Raw genomic sequence first — 22445 nt, 5'->3', positions numbered from 1 at the left:
TTTGAACAGAATCTCATTTTCAAGTAGAAAGTCATTCAATTTATTTGCAACTATTTTTTCTAAGATTTTAGAGAATATTGGCAAAAGACTTATTGGTCTATAGTTAGTTGGTAAAGACTTATCACCAGCATCAGATGGTTTTAATTTACAGATTGGCAGAACCTTAGCAATTTTTAATTGAACCGGAATGACTCCTGTAAAGAAAGATCTATTTATAATATGGCATAAAGGAACAGCTATAAAGTTAATAATTTTCTTCAAAATTGAATTTGAAATACCAAACATATCAGTTGAGTTCTTAGATTCCATGCCTTTTACAACATCAATAACATCTTTAGGATATATCTGACCCAAGGTAAACAAAGAATTTGATTCATTTAGCAATTCACAAGGATAACAGAATGAGGGATTAATATTCTCTTCAATTTTATTTGCTATAGTTGTGAAATGTTTGTTAAATTGAGTAGCAATATCTTTATGGCTAGAGAAAGTTAGTCCCTCATATCTAATTTCATTAATGACTGATGATTTGTCATGTGTTTTTCTTAAAGCCTCCCTTAAAATTTGCCATTGTTTTTTTAGGTCAGATTTATTCTCAAGAATGATGTCTTTATAATACATTTTTTTCGCCAGCTTTATTAAAGAGTTATAGATATCCCTGTATTGCTTATATCTAGTTGTATTCAAAACTGTTTTGCTTTTAGAATATTTAGCTGCAAGTTTTAATTTTTTTACCCTGCTCTTAAGCAACCCACTTGTCATGAAAGGCTCTTTTTGTGTATTTTTTTATTAAACCTAACCTTTTTAAGGGGGAATACATTATTAAAGGTCTCAGTATAATAATTCATAAAATTATCAAAGCTAGTTTGAGTGTTATTTATGCTTATTACATCTTCCCAGGATTGAGAGTTAAGTATTTCAGAAAATTGAACAAATTTTTCTTGGTTAAATTCTCTAAATGTTACATATTTAGGGTTGTTCTTAGGTTTAAAAGATTCAGAAAAAATAAAGCAAGGATAATGGTCTGAGATTGGATTTAAAATGACACCAGATGAATATCTGTTTGATATATTATTTATAAATATATTGTCGATACAAGATGCATTAGTATGTCCAAATCTAGTTGGTTTTGATATCATAGGTAAATAACCATTTGCAAAGTTGCACTCTAAAAAATCATTTGTCTTATTATGGTCTTGAAATTTCAAAATATCAATATTAAAATCTGCTAGAATATACGAATTTTTGTTGAGAAGAGATAAGTTGGCTTGAAGGTTACCATATGTATCAATAAATTTTTCTAGTTGTTGTTCAGGCGTTAAATTAGAATTAATGTTGTTTGGTGGGCGATAGATATTTGTAACTAAAGCTTTTTTATTAGTATTAATTTCAATTTCAATAGTTATACTTTCAAATAAGTTTTCTTCAAAAATACACAAATCCTCAATTATTTTTCCCTTTAATGATTTTTTACAGTAAATCCCTACCCCCCTCCTTTTTTCCCTCCTCTCCTAGTTTTAAAGTAGAAGTCATAATTATCTAAATGAAAGAAATCTGGGTTTGAAATTTCAAAAATTTCCTGAAAACACAAAACATCTATGTTTATATTAAAATTGTTTAAGTTAGATATAAATTCTAACAAGCCCTCAAATTTTGAGTTCAGCGATTGAATGTCCCAAGTAATTAAAGACAAATTATCATTATTTCTGTATTTTTCGCAAAATTCAAGTTCCTCAAAATATCTAGAGTCAAAATTAATTTCATAAAATGGATCATCGAAATTTATATTACTGGAATCAATGTTTGACAATTTCCTAACAAAGTCATAGTTCAAATCATTTTCCACCATATCCGGACTTAGCAAATTATCATGATCCATTAAATATAAGATAATGATTGTGAGAGAACAAATATAAGACTATAGTCATAATTCTTATTAGAAGTAAAAACAAAGAGAAAAAAACTAAAAATCTAAAAAAAATCTACAAAAAAAAACTGTAGCAATAAACGAGAGAGTAGAATGTAAAAAAAAAGACCCAAGCATTGTTTATATGAGGCTGGGAGTAAATACAAAAAAGTAAAATATTCTAAAAGAAAAAAAGTTATTAAAGTATTATACTTTACTGATATATAATGATGGTAGTGATTGTTTTAATAAAAAAAAAAAAATTTTACTAAGTAAATGTATTGAAAGGAAGATCTTTTATTTTTAAATTAAAACATTAGAAAACACTACAAAATAATAGGTTAGAGTTAGGGCTGCTATAATAAAAATTTGTTGCTTTGTATATTATATTTAAGACATTTGAAAATTTATTAGCGGGGGTTGTAAGAAGAGAATGAAGGGTAATATGTGTTGCCAAAGCAGAAATTTATGGAAATACAAAACTAATTGACAACAAAACATTTACTTAGTAATAAAATCTTATAAAAATGAATGAAAATATGTTCATTTGATGAAGTAAATCTTATTACAAAAAAAAATAAAGAAAGAAATAAAAGCAAAAAAATGTAGATCAAGAAAAAAGTCCATATTTATTAATTCATTTTTTAGAGTTTAGAAGATCATTTGCATTTTTAAAGCTGATCTTGGAACTGTATACAGTACCATTTTTATCGTTTTTCTTTATAAACTTAACAATAGTTCCATCAATGAACCATACCTTACTAAAGAGATTAGATTTTATATATTCTTGTAGTAGGTCAAATCTTCTTTAATATTTCCTTATTGACTAATTTTGAAAATATGTGAAAGTTCAACAGTATTGCTTGATATGTTGCATATATTATTCAATAATAACAGATCTTCCATTTTGTTTGTATTTATGATTGCTTTTGTCTTTACTTTTGCCTTCATAATTTCTAGCGGATGCACCCCTGGCATCTAGAGACTCTGTCTTAAAAGGGATAAGAAGGAGGCAGAAATAGCTTTAAAATATCCAAAGGCTTAAATCTAAAAATAAAATGAACTAAACAATCCTATATGAAAAAGGAGAATTCAATCAGTTAAGTAGACCAAAAATCTTAATAATTTATTTATTAGGACTTACTATTCGTATTAATAACTAAAATTATTCTTTAAATCAAAAAACTTATTCAATTGAAGAATATTAATCTAGTGTATTTCTTAAAATAAATTTTCCGCCAAATCAACTTTTAATACTCATTATTTCCCCCCTTGTCCATACCCTCTTTTATACACCTTCCCTTTTTATAATACAATGAGTCTACCCAACTATTGTCTCACTCAAAATCTGCGATGCGAAAATGTAGTTTTGAAAGCGCGCAAAAATAGACATTGCGTGCAGGTTTGCACACAGACCTATTCCATAAAAACCGCCAAAATTAACATTTAAATTAATATTTCTATTTTGGTGGCGGCTAAATACAAAATAATATCTGAAGCTGTTCATATTTCTGTTTTTTTTTCAGTTCAGCTGCCACAGCGTTCGCTGTTTTAATAATTTTCAGCCCGATTAGTAAAGCGTCATAAAACTGTGCAACCAGCTTTTTTTTGCAGCTGCAAATCATAAACGGATGAAACTCTGTCCAGTGATAGTTGCAGCAGTTTTTACCTACTAAGTAATCAGCTAAATTTTATTTAGGCCGCGGGATGTTCGTTCAAGTTTCAGGGCTGCTACAGATTTTTGCAAGAACTTTTTTGGGCTTTTGCTTATTTCTGTAAAATTCTATTTTTTTTATGAACACTTACAATTGGTCTCTGGATTATATTCTATATCCAATCTCCATTCTAGATTTAAAACCCCTTTCTCTCATTGTCCATACTTTAAAATCATCAGAGTTAACTTAGATTTCCTTAACTTTTCTTATCTTTTTTTACAATTAGTGATTTACCATAAAATGTTATGTATGAAAAAGTACATTATAAATGTTATTGATACTTGAAACATATTTGTTTAAATTACTGTGGTTCGTTTCTAATGGATGTTAGGTGTGTATTTTATGAGATAAAAAACAAGGATGACAACATCCATAAAAGCTCTAAAATTAGATGGTAGGAGAAATGAAGACCTTAATAAGCAGAAAATTTATTTATTGTTTCTAAATTGCTTAGCATACACGATAGGACATACCTACATTTCTGGGACTTGATCCTTCGAATATAATATCGTACCATGTTGTCTTAGCAATCAATATTACAATAATCAGTTGAACTGGATAATTATTTCACACAAATTTGTTGTCGAAAAGATAAAAACAGCATGTTTTAATTAGACGTGAGGACTTTCTGGTAACTATTACAGAGTTGCTTCGCTTACAAAATCTTGAATAAATCGATTAGATTATAACATGCTTAAATTAACGAAAAGAGCTAACCATTATGTACGAACGGAGATATGGACGGACGTATAGACCCTAATTATAGAAAACTTCGATTTTGAAAATGCTTCTAGCTTTTTAACATGTATAAATAAAAAATAAAGCTCTTTTAAAAAATGTCTATACAATCTTGGTCTTGTATAAAATCTGACCATAATATGATCTTTCTCTTAAACAAACACACACACACAGCCCTAAAATGGCATTAGCTTAGCTAAACTGTAATGCAAAAATATCCCCTGTATAAAAAATATTTGGTCCAATCCTATCTCTAGATTATGTTCCCCTCCCTTCTCTCTGGTACTTCACAGTGTCAAATTTTGGCAAAAAAGCTTTTATACACGTAAAATAACTGTTTCATCCTTCTTTCTCACTGACAGACACAAATATATCCCGGCTTCATGACTCAATAAGATATTTTGTTCAAGCCAAGTTCTTTTAAAAATACTTTACTAAAAAATGCCTCTTTTTGTACTTTGACTTAAACTGTAAGCATCCAGTTCATTCTAAAATATATGTACATTATTATACGTTTATAATGATGATGTAGGCTATCCCTCCAGCCATTTGGCTGTTAACATAAGGAGTTAAAATAACATTAATAAATGTTTAGCTTCTGCTCCATCATTTACTTTAAAATTGATCACTATTAAAGTGAGGAGTCAACTACCCCTCCTCTTTTCTTAAGTCTCCTTAGAGGCCTTTACCTTAATTCTCAATATCAAAATCTGTTACTGTTCGTATGTTTTTTTTACACTGTGAATCTTTCCTATATTTGCCATTTTCTCCAATTTAAAACAGGCCCAAAATTGAGTTAACTGACCCCTCACTATCAAATTATACCCTCCTTCCCCTCCCTCTATATCTAAAATCTAATATATGCCAATTGTGTCCAATTGTGCATGGCTGGGTTATTCTTAAATCCGGATTTCAACAGAGGAGAAGAGAAATCTTAGTTCTGCTTTAAATAATTTGCAAATGCGAAGCTTTACTTTAGTTGGCATATGTACACCAGGCGTCCTAGCGGTAGGGTATTTCAGTTTTAGATACAAAAGCATTAAAAAACAACTAATTTTATAAATGTACGTAGAAGTCTCACACTTTTACGCACTTTATAATCAATTGAAAGTTCCGTAAAATCATAAATATGTTCATAATTAACCTCTAGAATTTAAGTAATCTTATAAAATCTTAAATGTGTTCTTAATTAACCTCCAGAATTTAAGCAATCTTAAAGTTTCAAGTATTATAATCGAGATATATAAAATAATATCTACTTTATGATTGTTTTTCGTAATCTTTTCTTTATAGATGTTGTCATCTGTGTTTTTGCATTTTGATTCTTAAGTTTTGGCAAAACGTTTGGATATTTGCAATTACCTTCAAAAAGTGGCTTTTACTTGATATCATGTGTAATTTATAATAAAAATTTTATAAACTAAGCTGCTGTCTTAAAGTAATAAATTGAATTCTTATCAATGAAGTCATTAAGAACAGCATGTATCCAACTGAAGAGCCGTTATGGAAAAATATTAAAAAGTTCATTGTATTTTCAATCTTTAAAAATAAATAGGTTTTGTGAATTTAATGATTTTACGTTTTTCTAAGTTTCAAATATTAGTTTAAAAATTATACTAACGTTGAAGGATGGTGAACCCGTATATGGAAATTTGTCCCGATGAGTATAAATTCTACCTGAAAGATATGCTGTGCCTATCTGTCACAATACTGGATTCATCTTTACAGCAGTACAGGTAAACGTAATATTACTTAAGAAGAAAAGAAATACCTCTATGATTATTACCGAGATAAATATATCAATCTCTCAAATTGGTAAGTCTCTTGAATGTAGGTTAACCTTTTTTATGTGATTCTTTTCAATGGTTTCTCTTAATCTTACTTTAGATTTACGTATTATGTATATTCATTTGTTAGCAAACTTTTGAATAAAGACAAACTATGACGACATATTTTTACATGTTTTCTATCCGATCTCACACAAATTACTACAGTTAATTAACTTTACAATGTATTTTTCCATCGGGATCAAACCACTTCAAAATTACAAAAAAACTGAATCATTATTAAGTTCTTACTTTACATAGTTTCTCAAAATACATAGGCCTGATTTCTTATGATTTAGTTTGAGTTGCTGCAGTTTTGCAAATATTCAAGAATCAAATCTTAAAAATTTTCCAAAAAGAGGTAAAACTGCTGTCTAACCTTACCCCTCCCTTTACCCCTCGACACTTTTAGAATAGCTGCAAAGGCCCTCGGGGGACCAAAAATGGGGGAGGTAAAAAAAGGTTCCGTCCCTCCCAGTTCCAAATTAACATTCAGGGGGTAGACATATTTTTTTATTTCTAGTCTATACGCGGATATAGTGTCTACAAGTTGTTCGGGGGGAAGAAAATAAAGAAGTGGGAAGCAAATTCAATGTAACCCTTTTATCTCAATTACCCCCCATTAAAATATAAAACCGCGTAGACACGTATTTGTGGTTTCTTTTGGTCATATTTGAAGCATAGTGCTTCACACTTTTACGAGTTTAACAGACCATTTTAGCCAAAGAAGGATTATTGCTATATGTGGTGGCTACACTTTTTATGGTGACTTTGTAGTTAACAAGTGATACAAAAAAGTATTTTTTTTGCGCAAATTTAACATTTTAAATTTTAAGCAGAATAATTAAACGGGATTTTCTAAAACTACAAAAGTGATTCAGAAAAGAAATTTATTTATTAGGTAAAAAGAATAATATATTTTCTCGTATTCATTCGAATCCGGTGGATAGGAACCGGTTCTCATCCATACGAAAAAACTATGTCTAGCATCGTATTATATCCAGCTTTCTACGAATATAGAAATGTACAATCATAAGATTAAAACCAGTTTTTTTAGCCGGTGCCTTCGGCACCACAGGGCTAAAAAAAACTAGTTTATTCTCATAATTGTACTTTCTATATCCGCGGAAAACCGTTTATAATACGATGCGAGAAATAACTATTCTTGGTTTAAAAATAGATCGAAAAAAAAGATTGTAAATGAAAGTTGATAAGATGTTTTTAATTAATTTAAGTTTGCCTTGAGGCTAAGGCTTAAATCAATTTTTTTCAAGATATATGGATGTTTGGTAATTTTTTTTACAACTTCTTTATTAGGTTCGAATCCTTTAGACACCGCTTCTGAGAATTTATAGTAAATTAAAGAAAAAAAATAAGTCCAGTGGGATTTCTCTCAGATGGGGTTGACACAACCCTAACAATTACTTACAACACGATTAGCCTATTTTATGTAGGAGTAGGTCAAAGCATCCAGGAATTAGTCCCAAGAGGGGACTAGAGTCCATCCCACCCTCACATACATTTCTTTAGAATTTAAGAATTTTTTAAAGCCAAAACTCCCAAGGTTGTGTGACGTACCACATCCTACGAATGGTCTAAAACCGGCCTGGCTTAAAAGACATAAGCTGCAATAGAAACACAAGGACAATCTATAACTTTAGTAAATAGGATTAGGATAAGAATTATTCCTCTTATGTTTAGTTAAATCAATTCAATTATTCCTTATTAAAAAGCAAAGTATCGATTCATCTGATTCTAAATACAGCACAAAATACTGCACTGACAACCTATAACCTATTATTTTAGAAGGGTTAAATTGTGATAAGATTAAAAATATACAAATTTAAATTTACGGTACTAGGAGTGAAATCGCTTTATATATTTACAGTCAAGCAAAATAAAATAGAATATTTCAACTAAAAGGTTTAGTGATTAATGTTATAAATGTGTTAATGATACAGAAACTTTACTACTTTATGTAATACTTGTGGGAAGAAGGGGAGGGATCCTCCTTCCATTTTAGTTTTAAAAATCAAATATTTTTTTTTTTTGGGGGGGGGGGATGGTTTCCAGGGGCGATTTCTCTTGGTAAGTTTGGAGTTATTCTTCCCCAAAATATTTATAAACATTTCCTAGAACTATAAGAAGCTTTTTTATAAATATGAACCTAATAAGTCCAACAGTTTGCGATTCTTAAGTAATACGCACATACACAGACACCACTCTGCTACTTTTATATAAGGTGATGTGCATATATTTACCATTGTTTATTTTCAGATATCAAAATATCTGTCACTGTGGCTGTCCCTGGGAAACGAGGTATGGGAAGGAAAAAAATTTCGATTTCCCGCATTTCGGATGAACGGAATAGGAAAATATTCAATCATTTTATAAATTTTTAAAATTCACTAAAAAAAGAATGTTTATGAAATTGCACCAAAACGACCGCACTAGTCCCTTCGAAGCCAAGATTACCTATAATTCTCCTTTACCAACCCAAGTTAACCTAACTTTAAATACAATTTATATGGTTTGAATTATAAAGAAGCCACGCTAATAAATAAGGAAATTATATTAGCTGTAAGTGAAGCTATAACTTTTTAATGATTTATAGACAATAAATGACAATATAATTTACTTGGTTCGTAAGTCTTCTATGCAGCAAAAGACAGTATGAATACTTTTTATCATTTTTTTGTTGGAGTTCTCGTGTTTTCTATGATTTATTGCATACATATCAACTGAACATCCACTTTGTCTGTTTGTTCTTCCAAGAATTTTTGTACTTCGCTGCATATAGATGTTGTCATCCTTTTTAATTATATTTGCGATGTTGTTATTTAACTTAATTAATAAGAATGAAATTCACTCTCTTTCATAAAGAAACATTTAAAACTTCACAAAATATAACTTAGCAAAAAAGATAGCGACTGCGCCACTAGAGACATATTATACATCAGGAAGGAGGTGAAGGAGTCAAGTCTAAAACCTGTGATAATGAAAAAAGCAAGGATATCCATCAGTTTTTTTGTGGGGGGCAGGGGTGCAATAAGTATTTTTTATGGGGTGGTAGAGTGAGAGGGGGGCGTTGAGTCTTTCTTTTTCATTTTTAAAATTAAATTAGTCATTTTGAATGAATATCCCTTTTCTTTTAACACTTATATAATTCTAATTTTGGAATTTCTTTGTTCAAAATTTGCCATTTTTTCTTTATTAATTAAAACTAAAAGCATGACATAATTTTTATTTCATCGAAAAATGATACTGCGCTTCTTATAAAATATTGGGAATTAAAGAAATATACTTGATAAAATATAAGTAAAGTCATAAAAATGATTGAAAATTGAAATATAGACAAGTAACGTTTACAAAACGGAAATTTGGCTTGATGAAGAAAGCATACGAACTCAGGTAACAAGTTTTTTAAAGCAGCGTAGCAACTCTACAAGTACCACCGTCTAAACTGACTGCTAGCGTCCAAACGGCTGTACGCAAAACTTTATAACCATTTTTTTACTGTGCAGATAAATGCGCGAAAATTATCTATTTTAAGAGTGTTTTCTCTAGCCCCGAACTATATTTTTGATATAGCCTTATATATTTTTCAATCAATAGGTAAGTATCACATGTAGAAATTGGATGAAGATTGATAAAACTCAATTGTTCAAGCCCTGTATCCTAGAGATGCACATTAATATGCATTTAAATGACGTCATTGTTCAACTTCAAACAAGGACAACCATGCCATTGTAAAAAAGGAAGGAATCGTTATTTTCGCCCGCTGCGTGTTTCACTTTATTAGAGCACATAAAAACCTGGTGTTAGATCCAAGTAATAATAATATATTCAATGATTTATTTCGTGGTTAAATTTAGGTCTTAGGGTGATTTTGGACTATTTTACTATTAAACCCCCCATATTCCTTTTAGAATATAAATTGCAATTAATATCATTACTTAAAAAATATTTGACAATAACTTGATATTAATATATAATTTTTGAGCAGATCTGCAGCAAGCGTGCATCATAGTTAATCGCCTTTTGTGGGTTCTCCTCTGACTTTAATGTTTAAGACTCTCTTTAATCGTATATATTTTGTTTTGTTTTAACGTACTAACTTTGGCAGGTGGAAAGTACGTAAAACCCTAAATAAAGAGTGACTTTGCACCTAAAAAAATTAGGAAAATACATTTAAGGACAAATAATCTAGAATTAAAAGCCATTAAGAAAGCATAATTAAACATAATATTTAAAGTAGCGTTATTACCCTGTAAACGAATAGTGGAGTTTACAAATCCCTTGCCGAGTAATTTAAAAATTTATTTTCAAATGTTACAAGCCATTGTTAATATTAAAAATGCGATGTTTTTCTAATCTAGATACTAAATACATCTTAAAAGAAACACCGCAAATACATATATTTTTATCAAAATTCAAAAAGAAGGGAAGGGGATTATTGATGATCCAGTGGAGGTTGGAAAGAACTTGACGGATAAATAAACTGCATTCAGAAATGGAGCAGAAACAATTATGTCCCATAACGTCAGTGTTTTGTAGAAAGAGTAAAGTATTTCATATTCGCAAAACTACACAGTAGCAAATTGTAGGGGATGGTTTCTTGATTAGAGTGAAGCAAAAGGGAAAGGGTACAAAACACAACATGTTTGGTCAGCCGTTTGGACAATAACAGCTTAATATGTTCTTTTTTTGTAAGATATGTTTGATATAAGCAACAATAAATGTATAGTGTTATACTCCAGAAAACTACCTGCCTTATTCTTCACTGACCCCTTATTATGCAGAACACTGTTATCTTAAGATATTTGTGATTTCTCTTTATGCTTACATTCGAAATGTTGAGAAAGTGCCACAGCTTTGAAGAGTTTTTTTAAACGACTGTTAAAATATTAAGGATAATAATGTAATTTTGAATTTTTTTTATTGTTTATTCAAGACAAAAGCAAATGACTCATTAAATTCATATTTTTAGCGTTGTTACCATAAAGAAACATAAAAACCTCTGTTTTGATATTCATTATGGATATAAATATTTATATGTTGCCCCGATATTCTCTTCTTTCACTTTATGCCATGAAATATTTTGTTTTTAGTGTTCTGTGTGATTGTGAGATAGCTGTCATCATTTTTAACTCACACAACAAATTATTTCAGGAAACAAATCAATAATAATAAATTTTAAATTGTTTTATATTAAAAGTAGGATGTATGTCTATCTCTACACATTTTAATTTCAGTTATAAAAATAAAAAAGTAGACAAAGTATTTTTGGGAGAGGATTTTTTCTATGGGCGAAACAGTTATGTTCCTTCCCTAGAACTATGAGAAGCATAATTGTAAAGGAGAACCATATCAGTTCAGTAGTTAGTGAGTTCCTTCAGTAAGGAAAGCCATCATGTTATTTTTTCATAAGGATTACTTATATTGTACCTACACTGTACAGTATAGTATGCCTCTTCAGATATAGACCAAATATTATTAAAGGAAGCCTACAAGAAATACAACGCTTTAACTGCTGAAAGACTGCCACAAGAAGACCCAATACCCTTAATTTGAGGCCTTCAGCTTCAATAACAAAAAAGTTCGTTCTATGCATTTTAAATGACATTTATGTACAAATGAAAATAAAAGATTTCCATTGCTCATAATAGAAATTACAATATTAAATTACGTTAAATTTTGTTTCTAGGCTACGTAGTTTAATTTCTAAATTTCTAACATGAGCAATGAAAATCTTTCAAAATTTTTATTGTACATAAAATGTCATTTTCAAATGTCTAGAACTTTTTTGTTCTTAAAGCTGTTGGCTTCAAATTTTGGGTATTGGGTCTACTTGTGGCAGTCTTTCAGCAGTTAAAGCGTTGTATTTCTTGCAGACTTCCTTTAAAATGATATAATAATATATTTATTATTGATATTGTGCCTACAGTATGCCTCAACAGATATGGACCAAATCTTACTAAAATACACAGAGTATGATCAGCCTCATGAATCTCAAACCAATGCTGATATTGTTGAAACCATACACAGGTAAATAATTATTTTGACGGAGTAATTTATACAGTTCTAAATGAGATGTTATAAACCTGAAAAGCAAGGCATAAGTATTAGCCTGGTAGATAGACAGACCGATAGAAATTTGAAATAAGTAAGGAAAATTAAGTAAAAAGATTAATAAATAAAAATAAATAGTTCGATAGATATAGATAGACAAATGACAAAATAATTACATAACACAATAACAACTCTTTTTGCTCCAAAAAGTTTTTTTCCTTTTAATGACAAATACCATCTAGTTTGATGTGTGTAAAAGTGATAATTATGGCTTCAAAATCATTTCATTCATAATATGTTTAGATAAAGAGATAGGTTATTCGTACAAATTCTGGATATTTAAATATAATAATGTCCATAATATAAAAGCTGTATATGATAATATGTTTTCAGGAATACATTAGGTAGTTTTATATCAATATTAGGGATGGGTAGGCCATGTTGTAGCTTACTGGTTAAAAGTCGTAGCGGACACACAGACAGATGTTATCGTCAATTATCAAAAATCTTTTCACCCATTATACTTAAAACGCTGACAACTTAAAACAAAGAAACATAAGTAGCTAGAAAAAAGAGGAAAAAGAGAATTTAAACATTTAAACACTTCTTTCATCGAATCACACATTTAAACAAGATGTTCATACAAAATACAAGAAAAAAAATAATTTAAAAATTATTTATGATAAAATTGTAATTTTAATATCATTTATCTTCCCCTGTTTATTTTCCTTGTTAAACTGCTGTTTTATATTTGTTAGCACCATAGACAATAGACTAAAACCGCCCAGAAAACCTAATAAAAAGCTTATTTGAAATAACAACCATAAACATGTCATTACATTTAGTAGTAGATGTATGGATTACGACACAGACAGACAAAAATCAAACCACCTTATGTTGTACATCTTTGTGCTTTTAATGTATCTTCGCTACAAAAAAATTATCTAGAATGTATGAATACCAAAATGAATGATCAAATATGTATAGGAGCAAAAACGCTGCTGTAAGAAATTCCAAGATTTGACATTTTATTTGACGAATACAAAGCAAATTTTATCGTGATTTACTTTTACTGTAAAATTCCTTTAAGCCTACAGTGGGCCACGACACCCTACCCCCAATTTATGCTCTTTGAATAAAAGTTTTTTTAAGGAGGGATGGAGGGGTTCTGTCTCCACCCCTACCAAAGTCTGTACAAAATATCGAAGAATGGAAAAGAAAATAAAGTATAAGGCAAAATGAAAGTTTGCGATCAATTACTAACATAACCATATTGGGCTACATTTGTACCAAATCAACCTAACATAAAATAACATCCACAAAAAAAATCAATGATCAATTTGACATCACCTTAATAATTTGAATGTTTATTTAAAAAGAAGCAGCTTACAGTGCCTAATAAAAATTGACGTTACCAATGATAGGCTAGTATACATTGTTATTGACCAATGGTAAAATGTATACTGGCCTATCCTTGGTCATTTGTATTGTATGACATAATTTTTTATTAGGCACTATAAGCTGCTTCTTAAAGAATGGTAGATATGGTTGGAGGATGCATTGTGTGTTCTGATTGTGTTTAGTTGGACGCTTCTACAAACAAGATGTCAGGATGTTTAATAATCATACATTTTACATACATTTTGTCATAATTCAAATACATATTACACATTTATAATCATTCTATACTTTAATAAGTAGTAAGTTGTATATAAGATTAAGCATGCCAACTAAGATCTATTAAACAGCAGGACTATATGTTACACCTTTTTCATAGACAAAAATGTTCTTGTTAAAGTTAAAATGAAAAAATCAAATGATGAAGCCAGTTTTACTAAAGCATAAAAATAACAAGCAACACTTATTTTAGTCTTAAATATTATCTTCAACCAGACCGTAGCTGAATGTACAGACAGATCTTATTGATTAGTTGCTGCACAGCAAAATGCAGACAGAAAGCAAAAATAATATTTTTTCTCAAGTAAAAATGAAAATCACCCTGTAAACTACATACTTAAAATACAAACTTTTAATCCCTTTTAAAATTTTGTCATAAAATCATCTTTAAAAGTTTCTTTCTGTCAAAGTGGAAGAATTTCTTCAACTTTTTAATCCACAGTTGATTTTTTTTTGCAAAAAATGTTATTATACAAACATTTTTGCAATATTTTCTGCATAGCTCAGCTACTCTATAATCAGCATATGTCCGTACGAATATAAGTAAGTCAGACCCTAACCCAATCCTAAACACAAATGCAACGCCTACATTGATGGACTATTGATCGGTAGAACCATTAACAGAATTGTCAAAAGACTGTCTACATTAAGTCTAAATTACACTTCAATGTTGTTTTTATTTTAGCTGTATAAAAGTATTATTAAGTTATAGCTGCCCTACTTATATGCATAATTATTCTTGTTTAAAGTCAGTTAATTTAGTAGAAAGATTTCCTCATCGAAATGCCAAAAGATTATCAAATCATTTTGTAAAATCATTGGTTAAATTTAAATGGAAGTTTAAACATTTCAGTGATTTAGTTATTTTTTAATGAAAAATATAAAGAGAAAGAGAATTTTACGTGGCGACCTGTCGCACTTTCTCATTGCAGCTAGCTGACTGCAGCATGTCTTTTGTTGAAGAATTGACTTCTTCTGCTGAGGATTTTTCCATTATTTACTTTTCATTAGCAGCAGTATACTAAAAGCAGCAGGAGGTGTACTTAACTTTAGAAAATCAGGCGCATGGGTAGGGCACCCGCAAGGGTTAGGCAAGGGAAACAACCTCTCATTATTTTTTTTATTTTTAAAAATGTATGACTTCATAAAAATACGTCTATGAGGGATGAGAGGAGAAGTGGGAAAGGAAAACTTAAAAAAGAGATGGATAATAGTTTTTTTTTATGCCGTCACACATGACACTTTCCAGGGCTTCTTTGGCTACTGAATAGAGTGATTGGCTGGTTGCTATAAATAAGCAAAACAATGTTGCATTCAAAAACTTTTTTCTTCTTCTCATTGTAATGAAATTCCGTAGGAATAACTAAAGATTAATTAATATAATTCCTAAGTATACTGTAGCTAATGTCTATGGAATTTATTCATATAATTCAGCTGGATTATTAAAATAGATAAGAGAAGCTGCGATGATATGAAGACAATCCACAAAAATATTATAATTTTTCATTTAATATCCGTGGAAAGCTGTCTTTAATGCGAAGCGATAAATAACTCTAGTATGGCTTCGAAACCTATTAATATCCGCTGGATTATAATCGGACTTTTTTTTTTAAATTTTAATATCCGCAGAAAGTTGTTTATAATACGATATGATATGATAATAATAATGTTACTTCTCTGAACCTATTTTAAGAAGCCAACTCTGATATAATAATATTACATTCTGATCAGAGATATAGGGATAAGGAAATTCCGTTTCCTTTCCTTACTCAATATCTAAAACATTTGCCTGCAAAAGATCGCAAAATGGTTGGCTCCATTGACAAGTTTTTATTATTTTATGGTCTGAAAATATTTTCCTCTCCTAAGAACCCAAACCCCCGAGGCTAAGTGCGAAGTTAATTGTATAATCACTAATCTAATGAAAGCAAAATTTAATAAGTTTGAATTTTGGAGAAGATTTATCGTACATTGACTTATCCTAATATCTTTGTACATTTCTTTATAATATTATGATTTGATACAGGGAGGAGAGATTGGACTGTAAATTATACTGGTACCCAAAAGCTTTATTCTCTAGTATTCATTAGCTTTGAAAAGTTGGGTATTATTGTTAATTTTTTATTGGTTGGTTCAATCTTGCAGTGTCCCAACTTTACCACCAATAGTCTTAATCTTCAGAAGGGTTGATTTTGTTTATCATTATTAGGCTTGTACATTAATTTATCCACTAAGATCCAAGGATTTGTCAAGCTTTAAAGTTGGTACCATAGGGATAGAAAAATTTTATAGAATTTTATCAGTGAATACAATTACATTTTAATTTCAACATACTAAAAACATTCATGATCATCCCACAAAAAAATTAAAAAAATTCGAAATAAAACTACTGCCTACACCCTTGGCTGTCAGTTTCTACAAATATTGATATTATACCTATTCTATCTCATGTTTGCACATGCACGAATAACAATGTCAATTTTATACAAAAGTAGCGCAGCAACAGAGAGCTAAAAAATGATAATAAAGAGTGAGATAGAGAATGAGGACTATCTAAAAATAGTCTGCGTTGGAAATTAACAATCTTTAAGTAACAGACGACCTGACGTTTAATATGACGTCTTACTGACATCGTTTAGGCGTAAAAATTACAAAAAAATGGAGAAGTTGCGCTACAAACAGAGTTGCAAACTGTTTATTTTGGACATAATTCGACGATAAATAAACTATTTCTGTTTCTTATTGTTTCTATATCATGATTTAATCTGATTTTATAAAGAACTTCAGGTATATTTGTTTCAGATCACTCTGCAAAATTAATAATCAAATAGATATATTTCATTATGATATTTTTTCTTGAAATTGTAAGGTTGCGTGAGCTTTTTAAATGTGTAAAAATAACATTAGAAATAATGTTAAAAAAAAGGATAATTTTCCAGAAGAGCTGCGAAGTCTGGCGTAATTAAAGTAAGAAAATACCTGAGGCTACAAACAATTTCAATGTGTGTTAGAATTTCCAGACAAAGGTTTAGCAATCAATGGGTTCTTTCATGTTAGTTTAATTAATTAAGGTAAATTGAACTTCAGATCAGGAAAGGGCTGGGAGGACCTAAACTAATAACTATTCCAGGAAAGGGCTGGAAGGACCTTAACTAATAATTATTCCAGGAAAGGGCTAGCAGGACCTAAATTAATCATTTTTTCAGGAAAGGGCTGGCAGGACCGGATTCTCCAGAGCCCGATGACGGATCTTATTCTATAGTTGATGATAGCTCACCCAGGTAAACTTTTAATCTATCTATCTGTCTATCATCTTTTATTTTATTCATCAACCTATCTCTTTATTATAAAAAATATCTGTCAATGTACCCTAAAAATAAAATATTTATCAATCTGTTCTAAAATATGTATCAATATAAACACCTTTTTTCACACACTTTTCTCTTACTATCTAGTATATTTACTTATGTTGATGTCTAATTAATTATAATTATTTTTCAGAGAAGAATTTTCATTGACTCGAAATCCTTTCCACTCTTCGCTGAACCCCTACAAGTTCCCATCCGCGCAGCGACTTTTGGACCTGCCCCGCCCCCCGCACGCCAGCTATAACCCCTCGCCTGGCTCCACCCCCAGCTCGCCGACAGTGTCTCCGCCCCCTCCAGGATTGCCCCCGGGGTTGCTGAATCCTTCCTCATCGCATCCTATCCAGGAACGGGTACTTAATCTTTTTCCTGCTGTTTATTAACAATGAATTAAAACAAGGCCATAAAAAAGGGCTTTACACCTACGATCAGACTGGGAAAAATAAGATTTCCATTAAATAAGGTAAAGAAGCGAATTCTATGTCTAAAATTTTTAAAAGGGCTTTACACCTAAGATCAGACTGGGAAAAATAAGATTTCCATTAAATAATGTAAAGAAGCGAATTCTATGTTTAAAAATTTTTTAATCATGAAAAATACAATTAAGTACCGGGACCAGATCCCACACCCGCTGGCCCCGCCACGACTGTTCTCCTCGTCCTCTGCCTCGTCCTTGTTCACAACTACACCCTCGCTGTTGTCAAATCCGTTCAGCCAGAATCCCCTCGCACCAACCACACAGCCTAACTTTAGACAAAGCTCAGGTTAGTACGGCCCAGTTATTTGAAAAAATAGTTTAAATATTAGGGCTTTTTTTTATAATTAGGTTAGAAATCTTAGCCACTCCTTAACCAATACCAGAAAGTCCGCTTGTCCATTTTAAACAGAATCAATTTTGGCTTAACAAAAAAAATGTTTTATACGGTATAATATTTAATTTACTAGTTCGGACAAAATTATCTAATTATTTATATTCTAATTATTATTAAAGTGCATTTATTTTTGATGAGTCAGTCAAACAAATACTAGGCAAAGAAAGACAGTGTGTCTAATAACGTGACAAGGACTTATGAATTAATCACTTATTTTTAGGACTCGGACCAACAACCTCAGGATCACTCACAAGCCAAGAATCTCCTTTCTCAAGTTTAAATGACCTCAGGTAATCTAAGATCCCTGTAATGGGTTCATGTTCTGTATACGTAGCATAGGAATGGTTCTTATATATTTAAAAACAAAAGCTTATGACGTTTCTAACGTTATGTATAACATTTTTCTACTATTAACACAAGCCGCGTAGTTTAAATTAAAAATTTTATGAGAACTTTATAAAATGTATTTACAAAAATATCTCTCATAATTTGAATTAAACAAAAAGAGAGATTTGAAATTTCATATTTCTAATAGCGCGCAAAGCTACTTTAAACTCACTTTGTACATTTTTTTTCTAGATGAAAAATCTGAAATAGGCATTCAGTTTTTACCTTTTCCACCAGTTAAATTTGAAAAAACGTTCATTTGTATGGCTCCAAAGACCTCTAAAACAATGGTCTCTAAAAAGTTTGATTCTCTTTGACTGTAGGACTTATGTCACACTTTTTATTGTTTTGGACAAAAACAGCAGTAAAAAATCTTCAGTCGTACTATGCAGTAATTGGATGTCTATCTAAATAAAAGTATGTAGATAGATATGAATGTGTGACTGTCTATGAGAAATTTGGTGTATCCTCTATCTATCTGATTAAAATTATTTTGCTTGAAGTATCAGATTTAATTTCTTTAAATAACCTTGTTTCCTCAAAATTAATCTTGTTTTTTTTTAAAGTTTCGCTTCTTATGAAAGCTGCTATCCTTGTTATTCATGTGAATAGAAGGAAATACAAAAGAATTAATTAATAATAAAAATTTCTGGATCTGATAAGAAGAATGGAAAAACATTGAAATTCAAACTTTATTTTATTCAACTTATAGACGAATTGTACTTTTAAGAAATTTATAGTGACTCCACGTACATCATCGAGGAGAACTGTACCCATATTTTACCTAAGTCTAGCAGCCATGACCACTTTTTATTAAAGCCATATAGTCGACATAAACAATTAAAATTCTAAATCAATAATATTAAGAGTTATGACAGGGGATGAAACCACAGAGATGTAACTATCATACCATTTTGCTTAATATATCTCAAAACATGTAAAACCAACCAGAGATATAAAGGGATAAGACAATGGCCGATAAATTGAAGTACATCCCAAATGATGATACTCTAAATTATAACTTCTGCCCTCTCTCACTGATAACCTACCCTTACGTGATTATTTTTATATTTTTAGATTAACCCACAACTCATTCAGTCAATGGCTTCAAAGTCAGGTAAAGTTAATTTTAAATTGAATTTCAATTCCTGAATATTAAAGTAGCTGAATGTGCGTGCGTCCAGTATGTTTTCGATAATCTGTACACCGTTTTATCAGGAAAGTTTTGTATTTTTCAATGATAGAAGATTTAGAGCAAAAGAAGAGAGAGAAAAAAGAAATATTAGTCCCCTATTAAAAAAGCCATTTTAAGACCTTTAGTTACAGCTAGATAGGCATACTATTTCATACATAAAATGATTTCCTAACTATTAATTCTACTTTAGAGTCCGCATGTGAAACCAGAACCTGTATCACCACGTCAAGAAATATCCAACAAGCCGGAATACATATCTTGACAATAACAATATATGTAGTTCAGAAAAACAATTTTCTGTGTATATATATTTCTACTTCTTTTCTTTGGATCAAAGCTACTCTAAAAGTTTCTGTTATAGTTTTTAAATTTAGTGTCAAAACGTTTCAACCACTAATTGAAATCTAGTAAAGTGATAATTTTGTGTATCATAATTGGGATTTTCATTAATTTATTGTCCATTGTCTTATCCCTTATTCTATACCAGTAATATAAAAAGGACAAAAAAGTCATTTGTTTTTACAAATAGACTTAATTTGTCACCAATAAGCAAAAGATTTTGTACCTTTAATGAAACTTAACATTAAAAGCTAATGCTTTATTATCCTGAAATAATTTTAGCTCCATTTTTCTTGTCCTAGTTATTTTTTAAAGACTTTAGGGGAGAAACTCTTACTCACTGAATAATAATTTAAGTTTAACCTATTTTTCTTTTCTTTTAACACTACAAGTAGAAAATATTATATAGCTCAAAAAACTTAGCTATTATTAAGCGACAAAGACAAAAACAAGTTTAAAAAGAATTTTAGTTTGATATTTTACTTAAAGATAAAGGCTGATTATTGGCCGAAGATTAAAGTAATTATTTACAAAACGAATAAAAATAATTATTTTTTATAGTAAAATTGTAGTTTTTTAGGCAGCTTAGATAATTTAGTCTTCCATATGAAATTATTTTTAGTAAAAAAGCTTCTCTAGAGAAATCTTTGTTCGTTCGTTGTTTAGAGGATAAAAAAAGAATACTGTTTTATATTCTTTAAATATTGTCATCTCTGTTAAATGAAAACCTACTCTGTAATTAGAATACTTACTTATAGAGGAAATAATTTCTTTCTTTCTTGTTAATTGACAAATTTTAAAATATTGTTTAAAATCAGAACTTCTATCCTTACCACCTATACTTGATTTTTTTTGTTTTTATCAAACACTTTTGCTTTTTACTCTGCGCTATAATATTTACTCTTGATTAGAAAAATATTTTAATTGAAATTGTTTTGTGAAAATATATTTGAAGGAAAAGTAATAAAATGTTTATATTAATTAATGAATATGTAGCTAGAAATACCAAGAAAAATAGCACATTTTTGTTATCTTTTTTTGAAAATGTCTCCAAAAGTAGCCCCCCCCCCCTCTTTTTTCTAGGGCAGTTACTTTAAAATAAAAAGTCCTGTCCGTTCATCCCTTACAACTTGACCCTAACCTAAGTGTCTTCCCTTATACCATTAAACTGTGTTTATGGTAGAGTATTCTTCTTTATTCAATTTTAGAACTGTGTTAGAAAAGACAAAAAAGCAATTATTACTTTCTGTATTTAATTATTTTGAGGGATGGGGCTACTTTATTTAAGAGGTTAATAAGAAATTTGTCAAATATTTTGTTTAATTATATAGATATTCCTATAGTATAGATACAGATAAAACAAGGATTAAAAAATAACAAAACAGCGAAATGTATTTTTCACAAAACGGATAAAAAATGTGATTATAATTTATTGTTTTGATAATGAAGTTTTTGAAACTTTTTATATTATTTTACAAAATTAGCTAATATAAGATAGTTTGAAAAACTTTAAAATGTTGTTAAAATAGTTTTATAAAATTAATCAAGGACAACCATGTTCATAGGCAGCACAGCAATAATATGCTAATAATTCCTTGATATATAAGTAAACTAATATAAAAACGAGTGTGTCATGAATAGTATTTTTTACTTAAGATGTTTGACTTTATACGATTTCATTCATGGTTTGAATTTTAAAATCCATTTTAGTTAAGAACGTTATTGTTATTTTAAATTCACTGATCTTTGGATTTAACCAACTTTAAGGTAGCTGCGCTACTTATAGATTGTGATAAAAATGTAGAATCAATTATATGTAAATATCTTTGTTTGTATAGGATCCATCATGATTAAAAACTGTTTATTTTTTTATAGTAATGATGTGTTATTCATAGTAATTGTAACTCTGTTTTTAGCATATTGCTATGTTATGTATTTTTTTTATCAATGATATTCAAATAAATGCTACAAAATTATATTTATTTTAAATTATTTAAAAATATTTGGATTCCTTCACTTCTGCACGTAATCAAATTAAGAAATGATCAGTATGGCAAATTATCATCAAAACAGCACAAACTGAATTTCTCGGCTGCTGTTTAAGACTGACTGATTTTGTTGTGAATATACCCCTTACAAAAAGCATTCAGTATGCAACTTACCTGTCGCTCATGATACGATAGACATTTATTTATTTATATATATAAAGGTTTTGAGATTTTCTATCATTATTCTACCCCTCTCTCTCTTTTTTTTATATAACCAATATGCATCTTCTTTTAGAGCCATTTTGTCCGTTTGTCCATCCATTATTTTTTCATGCTTGTTTCCAATATAAAATACTTTCCGGATG

The 22445-nt window shown here is 29.8% G+C and overlaps 1 protein-coding gene across 1 annotated transcript; it reads left to right on the top strand.

Annotated features, from left to right (window-relative positions):
* Nucleotides 1-6708: 6708 nt before the first annotated feature.
* Nucleotides 6709-21977, top strand: LOC145329514 (uncharacterized). Its single transcript, XM_080173714.1, has 11 exons — nucleotides 6709-7086; nucleotides 8463-8556; nucleotides 9540-9596; nucleotides 11297-11357; nucleotides 12133-12233; nucleotides 17141-17215; nucleotides 17436-17652; nucleotides 17907-18063; nucleotides 18392-18461; nucleotides 19636-19675; nucleotides 19944-21977. Exons 2-11 carry the CDS (start codon nucleotides 8507-8509, stop codon nucleotides 20013-20015), a joined length of 900 nt encoding a protein of 299 aa, XP_080029840.1. The 5' UTR covers nucleotides 6709-7086; nucleotides 8463-8506; the 3' UTR covers nucleotides 20016-21977.
* Nucleotides 21978-22445: the final 468 nt, after the last annotated feature.

This window comes from Acartia tonsa, chromosome 10 (genome assembly GCF_053477335.1).
Source record: "Acartia tonsa isolate MP-2025a chromosome 10, ASM5347733v1, whole genome shotgun sequence".
Lineage (NCBI taxonomy): Eukaryota > Metazoa > Arthropoda > Copepoda > Calanoida > Acartiidae > Acartia > Acartia tonsa.
The sequence above is the reverse complement of the archived record's forward strand: the minus strand, read 5'-3'. Positions and strand labels throughout refer to the sequence as shown.